The sequence below is a fragment of the Cheilinus undulatus genome, linkage group 3, assembly GCF_018320785.1.
Source record: "Cheilinus undulatus linkage group 3, ASM1832078v1, whole genome shotgun sequence".
Taxonomy (NCBI): Eukaryota; Metazoa; Chordata; class Actinopteri; order Labriformes; family Labridae; genus Cheilinus; species Cheilinus undulatus.
In genome coordinates, this window is record NC_054867.1 from 36,309,028 (window position 1) to 36,332,250 (window position 23,223).

General features: G+C 38.2%; 1 protein-coding gene across 2 annotated transcripts in view; it reads left to right on the top strand.

The window, feature by feature from the left end:
- Positions 1-23,223, top strand: part of vgll4b (vestigial-like family member 4b) — a 51,720-nt gene that overhangs the window by 4,931 nt on the left and 23,566 nt on the right. The window contains exon 1 of one of the 2 annotated variants that reach the window (XM_041778197.1): positions 20,258-20,635. The exons of the other annotated variant lie outside the window; for it this stretch is intronic. Coding sequence (XP_041634131.1) covers positions 20,554-20,635 — 82 coding nt within the window. The 5' untranslated portion in view covers positions 20,258-20,553. Of the gene's footprint in view, positions 1-20,257; positions 20,636-23,223 lie in introns of those variants that run through there. 2 annotated transcript variants of the gene reach the window in all.

Below are 23,223 nucleotides of genomic sequence, written 5' to 3' on the forward strand. Positions count from 1 at the left end.
TCTGAAAGTGCAGAGCAGGTCTTGAACAACCAAAGCAATTTAATTGAGTTTGTTACTTAAAATTTGTTTTCTTTTTCCAGGTGGATTTAAAGTCAGTCACAGTTATGTTCTGTTCAGATCTGTACTGATAGTCAGTATTAGTGCTAGTACTCTGGGGAGTTTTTGACCTTTCAGGCTGAAGCAGTCTCCTAGAAATAGGAGTGTGTGATATTATTGCTGAATATTTGTATCGGCAGATATCAGATTAAAAAGTGATTAGTCTCTTGCGCTTCAGCCCCTCAACAGGTGGAGGTCGGTTGTCACAGAAGGGACCAGTAATGTACAAAGGTGTTTCAATGGATCTACCTCACAGACAAATCCAAGGAAGAAACTGGAGCACACTAATCACTTACGTAGTTTAATCAGGTGCAGAGGACTAACATTTCAACGCATACTGTGTCTTTGTTATCAGCTAAAACAAAGATGCAAAAATATCCCTGAATTCATGCAAGAATATGGTTAAGATTAAAACTGTACATTATATTTAATTAATGTCTTTAACTCTAACTTTGACTGCAAATAAAGTCGAAATAAACAAGTCTGTCATATTTTGAACAGTCCCCTTTCCTCTATCAGAATGCTGTGCTCTTAAAGGGTTGTGACAGTACCAAAGTCTTAAAGTGTTAAAAAAACAACATGGATTAATCTCTTCCCCAAGCAAATTTTTAATGAAATGAATGCAGTATTTCTAAAGGTTTAGTACTTTTTGATTACTTAGTTCACTCAAATGATAGAAATTGTATCATTTGTATTGTAAATTACAGAGGTAGTGAGCATTTCTACAACTTCAGTCTGTTAATAATTTGACTTACAGGTGTAAGGAGAGACTGGTATGCTTGATACATCTAGTTTGTTCCCATAATGCTTTGCCCTAAATGAGCTGAATATCAGCTTTCTTGCACTTGTGGGTAAAATGTCCCGGGACCCCTCCTCCTCCTGTGCTCCCTCGCTCCCCTGCAGTGTTTTTGTTTTTTTCCCTCTGCGCTGATGTCACTTTTTGCATGGCCTCTTTGTCCTGAGACAATGCACTCGACTTGCTCTCTCAACAGTGCGGGAGAAACGGCGAGCCAGCCGGCCTACTGAGCCACTTTACCAACCAGTTAGTCAGCTAGCCAAACTAGCGATGAGTCAGTCAGTCAGCCAGGCAGGCCGACGGGCACCAGAGTCAGTAACCTCCTCTTGCTTGTTTGTTGTCGGGGTGAGCCTTTGTGAGCCTGTACTGCCCTTGATACTGGATAACTTGCTGCATTACAGAGAGAGGCAGGGGCCTGCTTTCACAGCCAGAGTAGATTCTGTAACTCAGAGGGACCAGCGGTGGTATCTAAGGGTCAGTGCATCAGCTGGAATGAACAGCAAAGGTTTTTTATTCCCAAGTAATGCCGATAACTAAACTCTGTTCAAAATTAATTCCTCCTTCTCTCTTATTATTACATGAATTCTGTCTGGAAGGGAAATTAAATTACAGTTCATGAATAAATGTATTATCTGAAGGTCACACTGCTTGGCTCTAAAGAAGAAAAATAACTAAAGTAATATCCCAGCATTGAACTGCTGGCCTTGGTCTGGATTAATCAAGGCTGCTAGAATAAGAATGCAAATCTAAATAAAAAAGTTTTACTCTTATTTTCTTTAATTGACTGAGAAAACTTTTGTGATTCTTTGAGTTTTGCATTAACATTACTGAGCATGCAGTTTGCAGGTTTAATGGGAGCCAATAATGTAATAGCGCATAAGGAGACAGTTTGAAATGATATGGACTAGTTTCATATTTCCTTTATTTATAGTGGAAGTTGACTTCTGTAAAGGTTTTTTTCCCTGCATTTTGTCTATTTTATAGGTTGTTACTCCCGAGGCTCTCTAAAATGACTCACACTGACCATCAGTGATTTACAACAGTGGTTCTCAACTGGTTGGTCAAGACCAAAGATTAGCTGGTTGTATTTTTCAGTGGGTCACAAAAGAAAGACATTGTGGCAAAAAGACAATCATGTGTGGAAGCCCAAAGTGGACAACCATCCTTATATTTAATTTAATTGAATTTTACTGGAGTATTTGAGTGTTTCCTTGAGATCGATGATTATTATGTCATTATCTTGGGATCATTATCTGTTTTTACTATGATAATGTGTTGATTTTTTCAGATCTCTTAAAAAATAAAATAAAATTCATCAAAGTCGTCGCAACGCTGCATGTAACTTCTTGTTTCTAGATAACACTGAGTTATTTTTGGTAGTATAATCGTATGTGGTACAGTAAAGGTCAAGACAGGCAGCAGACAGTCTGAAATGTCCATGTGAACCATGGTAGTTAAAAGTTTTCACAACATTGACACTTTCTGATATTTTTGTGAAACACGAATCATGAATGAGACAATCATTAAAACCTTAGAAGTCCATGATCTTGCCGCTGTGACTTCATCATTCACCATTTTTACATGCAAACACAGCCACGTTTTGCACTGCATCACTTTGTGTGGAAAGTGTGATTTTTAAGCTCTCTTTCAGTTTATGTTTGAAGGCAATGGGGCAATAAGAGTAGGTAATATGATAATTTGAGTTTGATGTAAGATTAATTTTAAACACAGCAATCCATACTGTGCAGGACTGGCACTGGTAATTAGATAATAAATTCAGCATTTTATTTCATTTTTTCAAAAAGATAAAAAAAAAACTCCGCAGGTGGCGCAGGTGGCCTGGTGGTTTAAGGTGCGTCCCATGTGCGCACTTTCCTGCATGTCTGCATGTCTCCCAGCTCTCTCATCCCTGTTTACAATTCTATCCACTGTCCTCTGATATCAATGAAGGTATAAAAAAAAAACCAAAATAAATCTTAAAAAAAAAATAACTTGGGCATTGTTTAGTGGACAAAAATGCCTATGTATTCTGCATTAGCTTGATATACAGTGCTTAACAAATGTATTAGACCACCTGTCATATTTGTCTCAAAGACCATCCAGCATCATGAAGTGCTTTAATGCAGACTGTTTCATTTTCAGTGAGCTCTCCACGTTTTACCATTTTGAACAGGAATGAGGGATTTCAAACTGAATTCACCCAAATTTGAGCCGGCTCACTGGGCTTCTCTGAGAAGTCAGAAATGAATCAAGCGTAACATTCAACCACTAAAACTAATTTTTCTGGTCAGAAATGCAATTAAATAACTATAATTTGACATATTAATCAAGACATAATATTGCACTTTACTATTTTTTTTTACTTTTTTTTGTAAATCAGTGAATTTGAAAATTCATGGATAACAATAATAATTATATCTTAGCATTAAAAATATCATTTGGGTTAAAGAGCTTCTACACATTGGTATATTAACCATTGCAGAAACATAAAAAATGATTTTGGTAATTACCAATGCTGTTAATCTAGGGCAGCTGTGGCATAAACCTTACTTTGGGTGGTGGGCTAATAAATTTGTTAAGCACTGTATGTAATAAAACAACTTTGGTGTAAAAGTTTACAACATTCTCTGAATTATAACTCTGGAAATGACAACTTCATCCTAATATATATGTATATATACAGTATATATTCTCTAACATTCTAACATTTTTTGTGTGTTTTAGAGGTCCTGTATCTAATACAGTAAGTTACAGTCAAAAATAGTTTTCATTTAATAAAGTTGAGCTTGTGCTGAAAAAATTGTACCAAACATGAAAAGGTTAACATTTTCTGAGTGATTCATATTGTTAAAAAAAAAAAAAAAAAGTAATAACAAAACAGAAAAAATTGCCCGTGGACTTCTAAGGGTTAAAGTCTGGAATAAAATTATTGGTTAATTTATTAATGAATTAATAAAATACAGTTAATTAGTCATGCAGCTAGTAAGAGAACTGTCTGAACGGCTCAAACAAATTGGCAATGTTTAGGCACTGAAATGTTGCCCAGTGTTTTCTACAGTGTTTCAGATTTTCTTGAAGGTTTTGGTGATTACAAAACAAGAAGTTACCTGGTAGTGGGTGCTAATGCTTCGCAATCAATCAAGTTTTAATTTTTGCTTTCCATGAAAACAAGATAACTGTAATTAAATTATTATATTGCTGTTAGCTGTATGTGCTTGCATCATATTTGGAGAATGATTCAGCATTTTGTGTTGTATTTTTGCCACAAGAGTACGTCATTACTACCTCAAAAACATCTAAAAATGATAAATCATCAATAATATGGCACATTGTTTCATATTTTTTACATATTAAGTTTATTATAGCTTTTTTACCAGAGTTTTCAGAAATGGTAAAATGGTAAAAGTATTTTTGTTTGATAAATGCATGTGACGCAGGTGTTTTAATATCAATGAGTTAAGTGCATATAATAATGGTGATCTCAGCATCTAACTAATAAGCATGATTATAATGTTTTTCATTATTGAGCAGCCTTAATGGGAGCCATACCGTTGCCATGGTAGGTAAACAAGCATTGATACTGTTTGATTTTTACTAGAATCATGTCAGTGATGATTTTTTTTTTCATAATAGTAGCTCTATTAGATATGCAATTCTATAAACAGTCCCAAATATTTAACGAAACTTTACTCAAGTTACTAGAGTAACTAGAGTCATCATATTTTCTGGGTTAGTGTAAAAGAATCTAAATAATTTTAAACTTGTAAAACTAACTGAAGTACTTGCTTGTATAAAATTGTATTTAAAACACAGCTGAGAAGGGCCGATCCTGTCTGTCGCTGAGGTTAATCTTCCACCTTCTGGTTGGAGCACTGGCCGTCTGTGAACAACACTAATCACAGGTCTTAAGTCAAAGAGTCCTGACCTTCACTTTACAGTAATTACACACTTACTAAAAAAGCAGTGAAGAAATCGGTGCTGTATATTTAATGGTGAATGTGGGGAAATGTTTAATACTTGCCGTCACCCCACCATAGTAATTTTGGTGGCTGCTTGGAAGATGTCGCAGTGTGCTCCACCCTTCCTGAAGCAAACCTGTATTTGAAATCAACCTTAAACCGTCTGGATTAAACTACAGGCACAAATGAGGACAGACTGAGATAGTTTTGTTTGTAGCTTTGTGTTCTTTTATATTTTGCTGTTTATGCAACATTTTTCTTTGGTTTAGAGCAAATTTAGAGATTTCTACTCACGCCCTGACTCTGCTCGTTGGGTCATGGAGGTTTGATCAAAGCCAGTCTTTCCAGAGGGGGCCGATGGTTTAGGGCTCTTCTGTAGAGATGGAACATGGACCTTTTGTTTCTGACAGGAACCACAACAAAAGAAGGACTGCTGCCAAAAGAAGGTGGTTGGCTGAGATCTGCTCAGTGCCCTCTGCTCTGCTTCTGTACACTCTGTACACTGAAGTAGCGCTTGTTTGTTTAGAGAATGCACACACAATCACGGATACACACAAGCACACACTTACAGAATCCCCCTTTCATTGTTATAGTTTCCACGGTTTGTTTAACCACCGTCGGTCATTCCCAACTCCTACAGAAGGGAAGATGTCCATTAAAATAATGTAATGTTTGGTCTTACTTGTCCCTTTAAGGAACGATGTGGCTTGTATAACTTATCAAAAACTTATCTCAGTAGCAGTGTAGTTTGGGAATATTTTGATCTGAGCAGGAGCTAAAAGTTTATGTTGACTACTTTAAGTTAAATTGGCATGCAACTCCATGGCTAGAACAATTTATAACCAGCCCAGGAATGTAGATAATAACTTGATTGGGAAGGGTTGTTGGTGGTTCTAGCACTGGTTATGTTAGCTGCACTCAGTAAAACAGCTGAGAGGGGTCTGGCTGCAGACTGTACATCTCTGATGGCCACTCTCACAGACTGTCATCTGAGACGCCGTTTATCTCAAAAAGGAAGTGCCATAATTTACCAGTACAGTTAGTTTTCAGTTTTAGATTTTTTTTAATGTAACTTTATTCATAAACAAAGTTGGGCAGTCACATTCATAGAAATAACCACATGAACATCACAGGCTGAGAAACATTTCATTAATAAAATGAGAGAAAAGTCAGAGGTCTAATCCAGGATTAAATTATGCACAGATCTGATTTAGAAGTAGTTACATGAACTTGCTTAAGCTTCGTTAGCTTTAGCTTAAGATAGCACAGCTACAATAGATACGTAATTATGTAACTAAAAGAGCCAGTGAAGCTAAGTTAGCTTAAGCAAACATAGCTAAAGCTACTGTAGCTGCATAGCTGCTTTGGCAGCTTAGCTTTTGCAATGTTAGCTACCTAGCTCCTAGGAGTGGGAGAAAACATCGATACAGCATAGTATTGTGATATTTTGTCTGGTGATATATTGTCTCGTCTTGTCCACCAAGTATCGATTTTTTAAAATTAATTGCTAATATAAACTGAAGTCTATGATAATGGAAAAAAAATCAATTGTTTGTCCAGTGAGGTCGGCAGAGGTGACGGTCATACAGCAGGAGAAAGTTAGTACAACTTGTTAGTACAAGTAGCTAGGTAGCTTTTACAGCTAACAGAGCTACATAAGCAATGCTGGCTGTGTTAGAGTGTTTTCATGGAGGTCAAGCCATCCCCCTGTAAGCAGTCTCTTTACTTGGCTTTATTAAACATTTTTAATCAGGTTTTGCAGGCTGGGTTTTTGACTTTTAACTTTTGTGATCCAAAGTTTCATCTGATTTTTATTTCAAAGGTTTTAGTGTGTATTTCTTTTCTGAGATACACAAATTCCCAATGAACAGTCTGTGAGAGTGGCCATCAGAAATAAACAGGCAGAAGGGCAACAGTGGGACCACAATTGGCCCAGTTATTTTCTACCGTGTACCCTGCTGTAGCTGTCATACAAAGTAACTGGTTATTGAGTCTCATTTTGGCTGAATTCACATCTTTTCCTTTCATTTTTTGGAAGCTCTACTTGAACAGAGTTTGGACAGAGTTATGTTCATTTAAAGGAGTTTATAAAATCTGATTTTGGTGTATATGTAGGATTAAATGGAATCCAGTCTGGCAACTGTGATCCACATCCAGGAGACCAGATTAGTGGAGGTCACCTCAATTTGTTGTCAACAAACCACTAGAAGCTTAGCCAATCAGGCTTTTCTCATTCTAAACTTTATGAGTTTAAAAGTCTTCTCAGTATCTCAGAAAGAAAGCATTTAAGTCCCGTCGGAGCTTGTCGATGCTTGGCGGTGTTTAGTCACATCAACAGTGAAAGGGAAATTGGAGAGCTTGCATCATAGCGCCTTGTTTAAACCTAGCTTGAGGCAAACCAGAGATTGAGGCGGGAGGTAATTTGATCATAGATTCATGCCCATAGGTGGAAGAGTTGGGTTTTTGGGTGTGTATACAGTTTTTTCCAACAAGGTGTGGGTTTGGCCTCCAGCAGGGCTCTGACAGATATTTCCCAACACTGGCAGCCTGCATAACACAACACAGGTGTTAAATAAACCAGACAAAATACTGTAAGTGTTAACAGCTACTTCATCTCTGTGACTCATATTTCTAACATGTCTCTAAGGTGTTTTCAGGTAATGGGAGCTTAAAGTTTAACCCATGGGCCTTTGGTTTTAGAGTAAATAAGCTGGTCAGAACAAGATATTGAAGCAGCCATAGAGTGACTTTTTTCCATGTGACGGATTTTTTTTTTATGACATTCAACACTTTTTAGCCCAAATCTTTAAAGTGATGTTGAATGAGTAATTAGTTGGCCATAGGACTCTCATTTAATTGGTTGGCCTCCTCACACTAAAAGCAGTGAAGGTTAGAACTTGGTCTTCTATTATTGAATAACATGTTAGTTTGATAGCTGCAGAGGTGCTAACAGGCTAACTGTGTCCCCCTACTTTTATTCTACTAAGCCAAGCTAGCTTCTTTTAAAAAGGAAGGTGATAGTGTGGTTGTATACCGCTTCTTAAGGTGTGTTGTTCAAAGCCATATGTGTGTACAACAAAAGTAAAAGTACAAATATGCATTAAAGACAGGCTCTGTTGTCTCAAACACTGGTGTCTTATTGCCTGTCCACTGCACAGTCAACATCTGTTGTCTATTTTTTATGTGGCACTATGGTGTCAGTAACTTTAAACAGTGTTTGAGTTATCGAGTGATATCAGTGAGTGTGTGGGTCAAGGAGTCTGCGGTAGATAAATGTTATCAGTGAGGTTTTATGGATGACTGGGTCAAAGTGATGAACAGATGATAGACAAAAAACACTTGTCCTACATTGACTTTGGCCCCACAAAAAACACTCAGTGGACAAAAGTATTTGGCTGCCTAACCATTACACCAACAGGAACTGTAATGACATTCAAATACATGTACTTTAATATGGAATTGGCCTCCTTTTTGCAGCTAGAGTGTTTTGTGGTAACTTGTACCCATTCATTCTATAGAGCATTCATGAGGCCAGGCGCTGATGTTGAATGAGGAGGCTTGGCTTGCAATCTCTGTCCCAGTCCATCCCCAAGGTGCTTGATGGGGTTGAGGTCATTGCTCTATGCAGGCCAGTCAAGTCCTTCCACACCAAACTCATCAAACCATGTCTTTATAGTGGGGCGCAGTCATGTTTGAATAGAAAAGAACCTTCCCCAAACTGTTGCCACAAAGTTGTAAGGATAGCATTGTCCAAAATGTCTTGGTATGCTGAAACATTAAGATCGCCCTTCACTGGGCCTCATACCATTACCTCTCTTCCACCAAACATCACATTTGGCACGGTGCAGTCAGGCAGGTAATGTTCTCCAGTCATTCGCCAACCTCATACTCACCCATCCGACTGCTAAACTGAGAGATTGAATAAGTTAAGTAATAAGTAATCTTGTTAAAGTTATCTACATGCATGTTTTTGTTTTTCAATTTTAGAAGAATAAAAGCAGGGGCTCTCATGAAGTTCATGAAGGTGGCTGTCGTTTCACCGTAGCATCTCTCCCTTTCCTTGAGTTTTACCCCTTTAATCCTCAGACGTTCGGCTCTCTTTGCTCTTAGACTTTTATTTACTTATCTGCTCATCTCTGCACTCTCACAAGTATGCACACACACACTCACACAGGCTGTTGCGTCACCGTCATGGCTTTGTTAAGTGTTGTGGTTCATTAAGAATAGAGGGGCAAGGGGCCACTGCGGTCACAAGGGCAAAGGCCAAGTGTCAGCGGGTCAAAGGTGCAAGTCACAAGGTTGAATATAATGGACCCTTGGTTGTGTCCAAACACAGCATTTCTGTTGAGCACTTTGAGAAAAATATCTAAGATATTTCTCTGCTTTTCTTTTGCACATATTTCCTTAGCATGTTTTTTTCAGCTGTTAAAAGATTGCTTAACATAGATGTGAGTAGCTGTCTCGGCATAGTGAGCATGTTAAAAGGGGGGCTTGTTTTGCGAAATGATGCTTTTTACTGGTTAGAAAGCGGCTGCTATTCGATGGGGTTGGGAATGGCAGGGTAAATCTTGATACAATACAATACAATACGATATGATACAATACAATACAAAACTACACAATACGATACCAAAGGATATGATATCAAACAATATGGTACAAAACAATACAATACAAACTGAAAGAATACTAAACGTACAATATGAAACAATATGGTATGATCCAAAATGTTACAATACGATACGAAATGATTCAAAATAATACCATCTGACATATGATACAAAATGACATACACAAATGATACCATGAAACAATAAGATATGGAATGATACAATATGATACAGTACCAAAGATAAGATACAAAATGATACGATGCAATATGATATGTAAGGTACAGTATGATACAGCACAATATGAAATGAAACATAAGATACATTACACTACAATACGATATGATTTGATACGATAGGGTACATTATGGTGTGATACAGAGTTGCACAACTGATTGACTTTTAATTGTGATCACAGTGGGGATTTTGAAGATGGGAGGTTTTGGCCCAATTGAGGCGGTATGTTGAGTAAAACGGTTTTGCTCGTTTACATGTCATCATTTATTGCAATAAATACAGACTTTTGCAATGTCTTCATTGCAACTGCTCATATTCCAATGATGATAAACTAACAACTGATTGTGAAGCCCTTGCCCAGTAACCTGACACGCCAGATCTGTTTCATACATCCATCTGGAAAACCTCCCATAGACAGTGTTTTGGGAAGGGCAGAGCCTTCGAAAGAAAACTTGGTGGGTGATTGGATGAACGTTCTGTCTGTCACATCTTTACGGGCCAACCAGAGCAACAAAACACGTGATGATTAGACTCTTGTCAAATCTGGTCGGGAGTCGGGCAAAAAAAAGAAAAGACCTGTTAACAAAGAAATGTCATCAAGTTCTGATAGAACTGACACTATAGCAGCATCCATGCCAATCTCTTCCATAATTGCACCGGCCTCTTGCCGCTGCTTGCTTACGCCACGACTCCGCTATGCCCGAAAGTACTGCCTCTTACTCCTGATTGGTCCTGTCACTTTTTTACATGGCCCAATCTGTTCTGAAGGGAACTGGCGAATCCACTTTGCAAAATAGATTGGAAATGGAAAAAGTCATGTGGACTTTATATGAAGGAAGGATAACTTTTGAAATGTCTGCCTGTCTGTAGGCTTTGGAGAAAAGTGATTAAGAACTACAGCAGCTGATTTTATAAATAAGATCAAATAAACTTAGATTACTATGAAATTATTTTGTTTTCCCCTTTTTTGCTAATTTTTGTTGAAGTGAAAAGTTATTGTGATTCCATAATCAGATTGTACCGGATCGATCTGTATTTTAATGAATCGTCAGTGACTCGAATCCTAGTCTGTGAATCGAGATTCGAATTGAATCGTCTTGAGAAGGAGAGATTTACACCCCTAATATATACCTCTCGATATCAGTATGAAATATAAATAAAATGAATTTGTAAATATCGGCACACTGGCAAAAATTCAATGTTGTCCATCCCTACTTAAAGGTAAAGTGCTTGATTAATGATTTTTTTCACTGTGTCGTCTTCATCTCTATCCAGCTGTCAGCTTCTCTTTTGAATGTTAGATTTCATTAAGGTTATCCTCGCCTCAAGTGCCACCCTGCATGACCATGAAGAAGTGACACGGTGAAACAGGTTAGTTTAGTGTGCTGTGTTTTTATTGAAAATGTATAAAATGTCGTTAACTTATTTGGTGTCTGCAATTCAATAAAAGATAATGAGGTATTGCTGTATTCAAGTTTGACCTCTGACAGTGGTCATTAATTTTTGGCTGCTGTAACTTTTGATAAATGCTGGGTGTAGACTGAGTTTTCCCCCCTCACCTGTTAACCAAACATTTTAAACAGCTGAATTTGGTGGTCAAATGGTCAAATTTTTGAGTATTCATGGCTCCTTGTGCGTATTTGCTGGAATTTGTGATGGCCTCCTCTTTTTTTTTAAACTTATGTCCTTCACTGACTCTCTAAATGCCAAACTCGCTGGTCCTGTACCAGCACTGCTGTCTTAGCCAGGGAGCTTTTTCTCAGAGCTCTGCTGACCACACATACTTTACATTCCTCTCTTTTTGATAGCACTCACCATAGTGATTCAGAATGAAATGAAACAGGATTGAAACGCCTCTCACAAAGAAAAGTTAACCTTTATAGAGCTTAAAATCCAGGAGACATACTGAGTTTTCTTTGTGGTGAAGGCAGGTGATCTGACTCCAAGGGCACTAGTTTAATTGTGCTTTCTCTATGAATTTTGCACACACAATAAAAGATACAATAATCCCATGTATGTTTATTCCAGTTTTCTTCCCCTTCCTGAGATGATTTGGTCAAAGAATATAAATACATGTAAAGAATAGAAGGACACTGGTACGCAGTAATATCTGATAGACTGTGACAACACTCCTCTTAGGCAAGTATGTGTTGTAGCCTCGGCATCCAGAGATAAGGTTGTGTTGATGACATGTGAGCATAGTGAGGGTGTAATCCAGGCCCCGATGCAGAACATGAGTGGTAATGGCTCAGAGCCTGCTGTCCCACGCAGGAGCAGTCAGAGCCAATAGAGGATAAGCCCCTAGGGTCAGTTTGTTAACAGTTAATTGGTAGCATGGCAAGAATGTTGTCATACGTCCCTTTGGCCAATAGAGACACTGATAGTTTTCCATGACAAGAAAGAAGATCTGTTTGAAGTCAGATAGTCCAAATGCCTTATAAGTCTTAAAATAGGAACTAAACGGGCCATCATAAGCCTTATTTTTATGTTAAAATTAAACAAACTAAAATCTCATTGTGCCCAACAGAAGGTACTTGCATCTTACAATCAGACCTGACTTTCTTCTGTCTGTTGCTTATTTGCAGTAACACAGCAGGTATCTAACCTTGCATCACCAGTGTGTGAGACCAGCAACTGTCCTCTTGTGTTAAAGAAGGGGAGCTCTAGAAGCAGAAACAAGAAAAAAGATTTAAAGGAAAGAAAGTCTGAAACTGACATTTCTAAAGGCTGCTGGGGTCTTGTAGCGTACTTTAAGATCACTTAAAGAGATACGCTTTGGTAAATCGAAAGAGAAAGACAGATTTGGAGGGCAGACAGACGACGGGTCAGTTTGAGAGGCGATGGTATAAGTTTGGTCTGCAGGAGGACAGGCAGGTGCTAAGAAGGAGGACAGAGATGTCTCAGCTTGAAGAAAACACTTTGTTCTGCCCTTAGCTGGCTTATCTCGTCTGCAGATTGTACAACAATACTCAGAAACCATAATGGTGGTTGATAGGAGCTCACAGGGGATCAGGGTTCCTATTGAATGGCACCACTATCTGATAGGAGACTTCAGAATCGAGGCAAAAAGTGGGAGAAAAACACACTTCAAGAAGATGTAACAGGTGATGACACTGTCTTAAACAAGCTGTTCCAAATACTCAGCCCATGTAAGATCCATTTGCCATAAGAGTGGCCCTGCATCATAATGTAAAATGGCATTTTTCAGTCTTGTGACATGAAATGCAACAAATAAACATACAGTAAAGCAACACAATACATGTGTATTGTGCAACAGGTTTGCCTGAATCCAAAATAAGTCTCAAAAGCATTTTTTTCTAACTGAATTTTGGATAGCTGATATGGTTAAATATTCATTTGTCTGCTTCAGCTTGGCTATTTTACCCTAAACTCCATACCATCGTTATTCCATTACCAAAAGGATATTTACACATCCTGACTGAGAGAGCATCACTTATAAACTTAAGATAGTTTTTTTTCTTATCTTTTACAGTAAATTCAGACATTTGTGTTTTCATTGTTGCAAGTGTTTGTGTTGTTATCATGATTAAATTGTGTCTTTTTGTGCAGCATTACAGGACTATAGAAAGTTTCTGATTTTCTGCAGCAACAGTGAAAGTCCATGTGGTCCACATTCCAGTTAGATTACATGTTTGGACTGTGACGGTCATGAATGAAAGTGCATGCATGTGGACCAATGCTTGCAAAAAAACTTAGCACAAACGGCAAGGAAATTTATGTTTGGTAGGTGAAGCAATGCTTCTTGGCAATGCATCTTATACCACTGGAAAGCCTGTTTATTTCCCTTTTAAATGGTGCCTCTTTTGTAATGATCAAGCGTTTGTGGGATGAGCAGCAAAGCTGAGTATAACGGGTTGCACCCATGAAAAAATTTCCAAATCTTCTCTGCCAGTGCCAAACATCTTACTTTGCCATCATCTGAGTTTGATGTTTGGAGGATTGGATGATTAAAGTCTGAGAAAACTAGACATATTGGAAATGTAACAATTTATTCATTTATCAAACAGGAGCTTCAGTAGTGTGTGGAAGAACCATACACAGCCACAACAGTCTGACACCTCTTCCTCATGCTGTTTACCAGCCTGGTCACACACTGCTGGGGGATGATATCCCATTCTTCAACCAGCATTTGTCGCAAGTCAGCCAGTGTGGTTGTGTTGGTCACTCTGGCACGAACAGCACGCCCAAGCTGATCCCACAAGTGTTCAGTGGGGTTGGGGTCAGGACTGCTAACAGTCCACCCAATTGTTTCCACTCTAAAATTCTGGAGGTAGTCTCTGATAAACCCCGCTCTGTGGGTGACCGTTGTCATCTTGGAGGATAGAGTTCAATCCCGGACTGTGGAGATACGGTATTTCCACTGGTTGCAGAATATTGAGTGGGGGTTTGACAACTCTGGTGAAACAAAGCATCATCTTCACTCCATGAGAAATAAACCTAGTGATGCAGTGGTTAAAATTAATGTAAGCTAATGCCACTGACACATGTAAACACATACAGACAACACAAAGGTGGGAATTGACTGAATAGCTTCACTTCCAGACAATAACCTGTTGTTCTCTTTGTTTCTATGTGGAACCTGATATTACCTCTGTGTGTTGTCACAAATACTGTAAGGAAGGTGTCCCTTCGCACTTTTACAATTCTGAGTCAGATTATGTAAATGCCACCACAGAAACTTCTGTTGGTTCCTGCTGGCTTTTGCAGGTTGTAAAGAAAGGATAAATAAAAACATTTGCTGAACTTGTAGTGGGTTAAAAAAGATGTGACACTCACTTTCACAGGTCTGCCTTCCCTACTGATGTGTTTACAGACATTATGTGTGCCATCAAACATTTTACAGCTTCGAGGTTTATGGAGAAGTCACTGTTAAGTAACCAACCTGATATGAAGAGCTGAGATGACACATTTCAGACGGGACAAATGTCTTCAACACATTACGTCACTGTGTAAACAGAGTGTGTTATGGTGTGGTGGTGTTTCTACAGAGAGTGCTGTAAAACGACTGAGAATTTGACCTGTGATCTCTACCTGTGTGAGGGATCCTCCTCCACCCAGGCAGATTAAAAAATTTTCAAGGCTTAAGTTAGTGGTTCCTCCTTTATTGTCAATAAGGCCTGAAGATTGTTTTATAAGATAGGTAAATAAAAGGTAAAAGGATGAAGTAAGACGCCGTTTTGACTCTCTACCGTCATCCTATTCCGTCAGTGTTTTTACCACAACATCGGAGTGTGTAAATAAAGCATTAGGATGAATCACCACCTGGCCTGTGTGGTGTGCTGTTATCCGGACACACCCTCTCCCCAGAGAGGCCCGGACCTGTTCAGGGAGACACACAACACTGCAGGAGATTAAGAAGGTGTGGTAGTCCTCTTGTCCTGGGGGATCAGATGAATAAACACATGGGCAGGAAGTAAAGGGGGATAATGACAAGAAAGCAGCAGATCTACACTGGAGCAGAGAGCGGTTGTGGGTTAACACAAGAGGCAGGGCAAAAAATGGACACCTCAGTGTTTTATTGTCCTGACACGTGATGTGATTATGACATTTCTGGTGCCAAATATTGACTTTTAATTTGGAGCTTTGATAAATAATTTTCCCTGGCAGTTTAAACCATAGCCTTATACATGGCATTAACATGAGTCCTCATGGTGGCGTCTATAGCATGAATGATGTGACGAGAAGATATAGGCCAAAGAAGGTGAAAGGAGCCCAAAAGGCTAAGAACAGATAGATTAATCTTGCACTTTGCACTTTGACTCCTTGCCATCCTCAGACACTTTTCTGCAGTTGTTGAGTTACCTGTACTTCAGTCAAGCACACGTTGTTAATGTGAATACAATGTTTTCTAAATGTCAGATCCTGTATAACAACTTGATAAATATCCTCTAAACAGGTATGGAAAACAGCCTAGAAAATTAAGAGTATTATGTTTATTATAAAGATGTGTTTTCTTTGCAGAAAATACAAATTCACTGATGAAGTGTCACAGATGCCTGCACATACAGGATGCAGAAATCAGAAACTGGGATACTACTATTTCTCATGTACAGGGATATGAATAACCAGGTCTCTCTATGCCATGTAAACACATTATAACTAGCATGATTAAAATCAGGAAATGACTCATAGCACTTAAGTCCGTGTAAACACACTCAAAATATAATTTTCTTGCAAAATAACAATCACACTAGAATTACTGCATCCTATTATTGTTGTCATTACATATCATGTGTCATATCGTTTTGAGTTACCCTTCAGTTCCCACTCCTGTTTATGATGTCAGATTTTTGAATGCAAACCGAAATCAAACACTACTGTAACAAAAACACAATGTATGGTGATTTTTTATAATGATTATCAAAATTACAGGCGAAATCCTGCACACTGTCTAAATGGCACATTTACACTGGCAGTGAAGCTGCGCCTTTTCTTGTGGCTTTTAATGGCAATGAAATGTGACGTTTTTAATCTTTTAGTTTTTAAAACTATTGTGATATTTATACATCATTCTTTAAGATGTGGTATCTAAAATACGCCCCAAGGACCCACTTGGAGAAACTGAACATCAGTTTTAATTGATGTTAAATTTCCCCAACATAACTGGCCTGCATACACTTCTTGTGAAAAAAGATCAATTTATAAACTTGTCTATATTACAACAGACTGTTAGGCCCCTCTAAAAAAATAAAGAGGATTTGTTTATTTCTAAAAAAAAATTATAATTTTTAAAAGTAATTGTAAGGTTTAAAAAGCTGTTTGTTTATGAGAAATTTTTTTTTTTTAACTTTAGAAGATGTAAATATACATGAACCAACACTTTGAATTTTTGAGATTATAAAATGTTTTCAGTTTGGTTTTCTGTACATTTTTGACATTATTTTGTTGTAAATTTTACGATTTAAAAAAAACTTGAATTTTTTTTTTTTTTGAAATGTTATAATTTACGACTCTTTAAAGTTGGAAATTCTGAGTTTCTCTTGTAAATGTATGACTTTATAAACTCTAAAATTTAGAGTTTTCTTTCCTGTAAATAATTAATTTAATGATCCTCAAAAAATTTCAAAATGTTCCCCAAAATACAGACTTTTTATTTTGCTCAAAAATGAACAGATTCTCTTTTCTCATCGTTAGGTGGGCCCTAATAGGCTGTCAGACATTTAGTTTTTAATAAATAATCAGCAATAACTAGTTTTGAAAAGGTCAGAGCAGACAGGGGTCCTGTGCTCTCCCTGAGATCTTCGGTGACCCCCCCAGGTTGAGAACAACTGTCCTAACCCTTATTTGCTGAGGTCATTTAATATGACTGAAAATCACTTGAGCTTAAATATTCATTGGTAGAGTGAAATCAGATCAAGAAAACAGTGTTGCCTATCAAAGAAAAGTTTGCATTTAAATGTGTAAATACTTTAAGGGAACCCTACATACTAAGACATAATGACCTTATTGGATTAATATTTATGTCTTTCATGTGTTTTTTTTTTTTTTTTTTTTTTTTTTTTACAAAAACCTCCACAAAATTTCTACTTTTTTTGTTTAAATATTCCTTTTTGGGCATTCCTTGCATTTATTTGAGAGACAGGATCATGGATAGAGCCAGAAACAAGGATAAGATGTAAGGGATAGCATGTGGGGAAAAATTCACAGGCCAGACCTGAACCCTGGCTGCCCTTGTACATGGGGTGTGACCTACCCAGTAGGCCATCCGCGCTCCAATTTATTCATTTTAAATAATTTTTTAAAAATAGATTCATAGGTAATCTGCCATTTGTGTGCAGTGCATTCTGGGTAGTGATGTCATATGGCTAAAATGTTTTTCTTCCCACAACTTTAGATTGCACTCTCCCTGATCTACATTACATAACCTGTTTCTTGTTGACCTCTTTACCAATAACCAGCCTTGAATTAGCATTTAAAAGGGATTCTCCATAGGAGGAAGAACAGCATGGCTATTTGACATCATTAACCAGAGAGCACTGTACAAAAATAGCAACCTACAGGTGAACCTGTCCTAAATTTTTCTCCAAAATGTTGAAATCTTGTATGTTTCTTTGTTAAACGTATGTTTAAAGGACACTAATGTTTAATAAAGTCAACATGTCTTACTATGCAGGGTTTTTCTCCCACCAGGGATGCTTTAATGTGACTTTCCCTGTAGCTAACATCAGGCTGTACTGTTTTCATCTGTTTGCCTCTGACTCAGTCTGAGGAAGGGAAAGTGTGAAATCTGTAAGGGATAAGGGTTATTACCACGGTAGGCTAAGCAATGAGTAACAGCTAGTCTCTATGGGAGAAAGAGGTGGAATTTCACCAACTTATTGTGTAACCATTAATCTTCTTAGAATACTTCTTAAATCTTACAGCACGCCAGGACACAGATGCCCTGTTTGTGACTTGGTTTCCTTTTCTTACCAAGCTGAGTTCAAAGCAAATGAGTTCATCAAAGCAAAAGTAGTAGCTCTGATGCTAACACCAAACAAACTGCATCTTTATAAAGCCTTCTTTAATTTTCACTTCCTGCAGAAACTTTTTTTATCTGTCGTCACACACAACATAATGACTTGAGCAACTTCTTCCAGTTTTAGGCCTCTTACATTTAAAGCCTGTGTGTTAATTATAACTCTCGCCAGCAGCTCTAGTAGCAGGGAATAAACCCTCAGTCTGAGCTTAGCTCTGCGCTGTGTAGCTGGAAACAATGGGTGTTCAATGAGACAAGTTCCTTTACTTCTGAGTTACGGAGGCCCAGGAGGGAGGAAGAGGAGGAGGAAGGAGGCTTTGTGTGTATTTGTATGCTTGTGTTTGTGTGGGAAAGAAGAGGGGGTAGATGTTTGGAAAGACCTAGAATGATGTCATTTGTGTGCCAGAGGTGGACAGAAGTCTTCTATTTCTGTACAGATGCAGAATATGTGTGTTTATTTTTTATTTAAACTGCGACTTGTGTTTGTGCTTGAGAGAAAGCACAGGAGTTCTAGTCATCACTGTTTGAGCAGGTTTGATTTTGGTGTAGGGGTGAGAAACATAGGGTGACTGACAACTGGGAAAGCATGAATCAAGATGATGAGTGTCCAATTAGTTTTAAATTTTGGGGTATATATTATATGTACTTTTGGGTATATATTTTGTCCCCTCTAGGGATGGATTGTATTTGTGCTGATATCTGATATGCACTTGTTTGAAATCACTTTAGTTGATACCAGTATTAATACTGATATACAAATGTAGTTCAGACCTAAATTTGAGTCCTTAGAACACATTTTAAAGTTTAAGAATGCACAAAAGAAACACATAAATGAGAAAACATCACCTGATGTAGATCTTTCGGTCCTGCTTAAAACTCCTTGATTTTATGCATCACTTTTCTATTGTGCTGATAACTTTTATTAAGAGATAATGGCATAACACTGCAAAATAGTAGAGATTTTTCGTTCTGTATTCACTTTTTAATGCCATAGTTTTGCCCTGTTTTTTTTCTGTACACTAATTTCTGTGCCACTGAGATTATGCGTCACTCTTACTTGAAAACTGGGTCATCCTTGATGGTTTTGCAGTGACATTGCATGTATTTGGCCTGAACTTTTCATGGTGCCTTGTATTTCCTTTCCTGTGTGTTTGCGGGAATGTGTCACACAAAAGTATGCACATGGCAAATGTGTGCCTGTGTGTAAACTCACACTCTGAAACGCAGCCACACCCGGCTCATTATATCCTCAGTCAAATACCCAGAAGGAAACGGCTCTCTCTAACCATGTAATGTGAGGACAGGCATATTCACATTCTATTCATCTATGATGATGGTGAGGATGATACCCATTTCCTCCTTCCATTCCACTTTCTTCCACATCTGCTCTCTTCATGTAAATACCAAACTTGTGTAGCTCCTCCCAAAAACACCAGGTGGCAGTAGAGAACCACTTTGAGATGGACTGTTATCCGACGCATCATCACAGTGGAGTTTGTTTTCTCTCCATTTGTAGAGTCCACTTCTGGGAGCAACATTATTTTAAAGTTGTGCATTGAATTTATACATCAAATGTGTTCCCATGGCTCTATATCTTTGTGATACAAGACTGTAGCCTACTAACATTGCTTTTTATATCCGATTCAATTAAGTTTTAAGGGCTGTAATACCCTTTAAACAACAAAGAAATAAGTTCCAAAGCAGAAACCCTGTGGCACCATTGCAACCCTGTTATAGTTATGCAGGACCTAGCAGTCTATTGATTAGGATATAGTAGCCATTATTGACTTTTATGGCACATTTATAACTTTTTGTTTGTCACATGAAGTTGTGCCTCAGAGATTCATGGCATGTCAAAAATCTGGTGGCTAAACTACTGTACTGGTGCTTGTTTTACTTCTGACATATAATACTGGATTACTGCAGATATCTGCCCTCTCTCCCTCTCTGTGGATGTGTTTGGAGAGGCTGATCTTGTGCGTAAAACATCCCCGATATTTGAGGCGCTCCAGGGATTTAGCGAGCATGCTCAGTGCGTCCCTCTCAGCAGCAGAGGAAACCACTGGTGCAGCATAGAAGTCATACCAAGCATAGCCTGCGTGTCAGTGCAGTCGACTTACAGCTGGCTGTGAGGAGAACTGACGCTACTCTCTTTTTGCTCTTTATCACCGCGATACATTCACTTGTATTTTTAAAAAAGTATCCCAAACTAACTGAAAACACAGGGGAATCTAGTTATAGCCTTCTTCGTAGGGTTGTATTTTTATAAGAAGAGGTTCTTCCAAACCAAAGTTGGAGGCTGGGCCTTTAGCTTTTTGACCGTCGACTTAGAAAAGAAGAAAAAAAGCTGGTCTTTTTTTGCAAACAACTCGATAAATGCTTCTAACAAAAATGGACCTGTTGAACTACCAGTACCTGGACAAAATGAACAACAACATTGGCATTCTCTGCTACGAAGGTAAAGTTTTATCTTTTGTGCTGTTTGTGGGTTGTTACTACGGTTGTTTTTAAAAGCTCGAGGCGGCCGTTGCAAGTTAACGTTAGCGGGATAGCTGATGAAGTTTTCACTCAAGTTACTGAGCTAACTTTTACCTCTCGTAAAACGTAAAGAAAACTTGACGTCTGAATGCACTGTGGGTTTTATTAATTCATTTTCTTCGCACTTTTTGACTGTTCGCTGAAACATTGAAAACTTTGTAACGGTTTAAACGTGCTGCCTACGCACGTTATATGTCCGTGGAACGTAAGAACTTATCACCGTTAGCTCTGGAGTAAAATTAGCTTAGCTTCATTTTATAACCGTCAGATAGCTATGTCACTATTGTGTTTACTTTCTGGTAAACTGGATGTTTATAAGCCTGCTTTATAATTTCTGTGCTGTTCTTACAAAGGCAGACCATGCTAATGACTGGAGATCAAAGACGGAATAATAGTGTATTAAGCCATGTGTGGATTTCATGGCTGTCGTACCTTGGCTGTCTCACTCCATCTCCGTCCACTCAGTTATTCTGACTTTCTGATGTCCACTACCACTCGTAATAATACCCAGATTTCTATCACTTTTGCTGTCTGTGTTTAAATATCTGCCCTCAGGTTTTTTTTTTTTTTTTTTTTTTTTTTTTACAAATTTGTTGTTTTCGAACCGGGCAGACCAAACAAAATTTGCTGTTGTAAATCTGTATCTGTCTCTGTGTTTTACGCCTCATTCTTCTTCTCTCTCTTTTCTTCTCTCCTCTCTTTCCAGTCTGGACTACAAGTTATTTCTAGCATGAGCAGCCTAGAATTTCACGTTATGTCATGGACACGGAGGAGCTCCCATGTCTTAGCAAAGAGACTGACTTTGGAGTAGTGTATCTCCTGTCCTCTGCTCTGCAGTTAGTGCTCTCATGTCAGGGAGTGTAATATCAGCCAGTCTTTCTGGGGGCTAAATACAAGTTCCTTTCCCCTGCCCCTTGCCCCTCATTTCTCCGGCGACATCCAAAATGTACACACTCACGCAAGGCTGCAGATGTCCAAGCAAATTTTGAAGCATTTCAGATTTTGAAATGAATTGCAACTAATGATATCAAACTAAAGAGTTACCACTCAGGAAGCAGTAGATAAGATATCAGCACTGTAAATAGCAATGAGTTGTTAAAGTTAGCAATAACCTGCAGACACAGATGGTGGAAACACAAAATACAAAACCAGCAGCATCACAAGACAGCGCTTTTATAAGAAGCAGGTATTTTCTTAAAGTCTGACCTGTTTTTGTGCTGCTATGCAGCTGTAAGTAGCTCCTCTCTGCATGTTGCACACAACAAACAAAAAAAACATTTGCACTACTTAACATCTGAAATATTCTGCAGATTTGCCTTGAGGTCACAGAGGAGGCTCAGCAGGTGCTTGCCTCCATCAACAGAAGTGTACTTTACGATGTCTATGATGCATTGCCAAAAAAAAAGTGTTGTATTGCCGTTTTGCTTGTCTGACAAACTGCAGATCAAATTCTTGCTTGTAGGCATGAGACTTTTCAAGTTTTGCTCCTTAGTTCATTTGCACATGGCATGTTTGTGTGACAGTAAAGCTAACCCCTCAGTTGGAGAGATAGTGTGGCAGATAAAAACACTGCCATTGGGCTTGGACTGAAGCCAGTTAAAAGGTTTCCTGTGTGGCTGCAAAACTTTGTCTTCTCATGTTTCATCTAGTCTTTTCTTATTAAAGGAAATTACAGCAGTGAAGGGAGGGGATTACTTTTTAGTGGTATTCATATACTTTGTGTAACCACTGGGTTTGATCAGTTTAGCCACCCCACCATGCTTCTGTCTTTGTAGGATTAGCCCATTTATTTGTTTTCCTGTTTGTCTATGTGTTTTTTAGCTGACTGAGCTATAATCTGACTCCATCATGGGCTCCATGATAAGAAAACACAGATGAAAGAGCAGGGAAACAACCAACCAGTGAAAAGGGTAAAAGAAAAGTCCTTCATGTTAGAACATGTTGGGTTAAGAAGGGGTTGAAGGAGCTGTGTGCTATTGTGGGAGCGGTGAATTGTTATTATATGCATGAGTGTAGATCCTTTATTTGATAAAACACGTATACGTGCTTTAATACTGGTACACTGTCTCTAGAGCTTCAGTGCTGTTTTGAAGCTTTTAATCTGTTTTCTTTCATTAACAAGATTAGAAGTCACACTTGTGATGCATAATGTAAAAACACCCTGCTTATGTCCATCGTCCAGGCTCAAATGTTTTTTTTTTTTAGATTTGAATAGCTGTGTTAAAGTATGGTGAAGAAGTTTCTTTCAATTTTACTGACTCCTGAAGGCAAAGCAGTATATCTTATCTCTTTGCTCATCTCATCCTACTCTTGTGTAAGTAATTTATTTTGACACAAAACTCTCATCCTACTTTCAAACATTACAGTCAAACACAGCAGTATTTAGAGTTACTATGGAAGAAATAAAAGGGTTCATCTTCAGCATGCAGTTAAATGACTGTTGTGTCTCCTACTAGGGGTTACAAGTAATAAAAACAGAAACAAGAATATTCAGTGTTCTTTCTGATA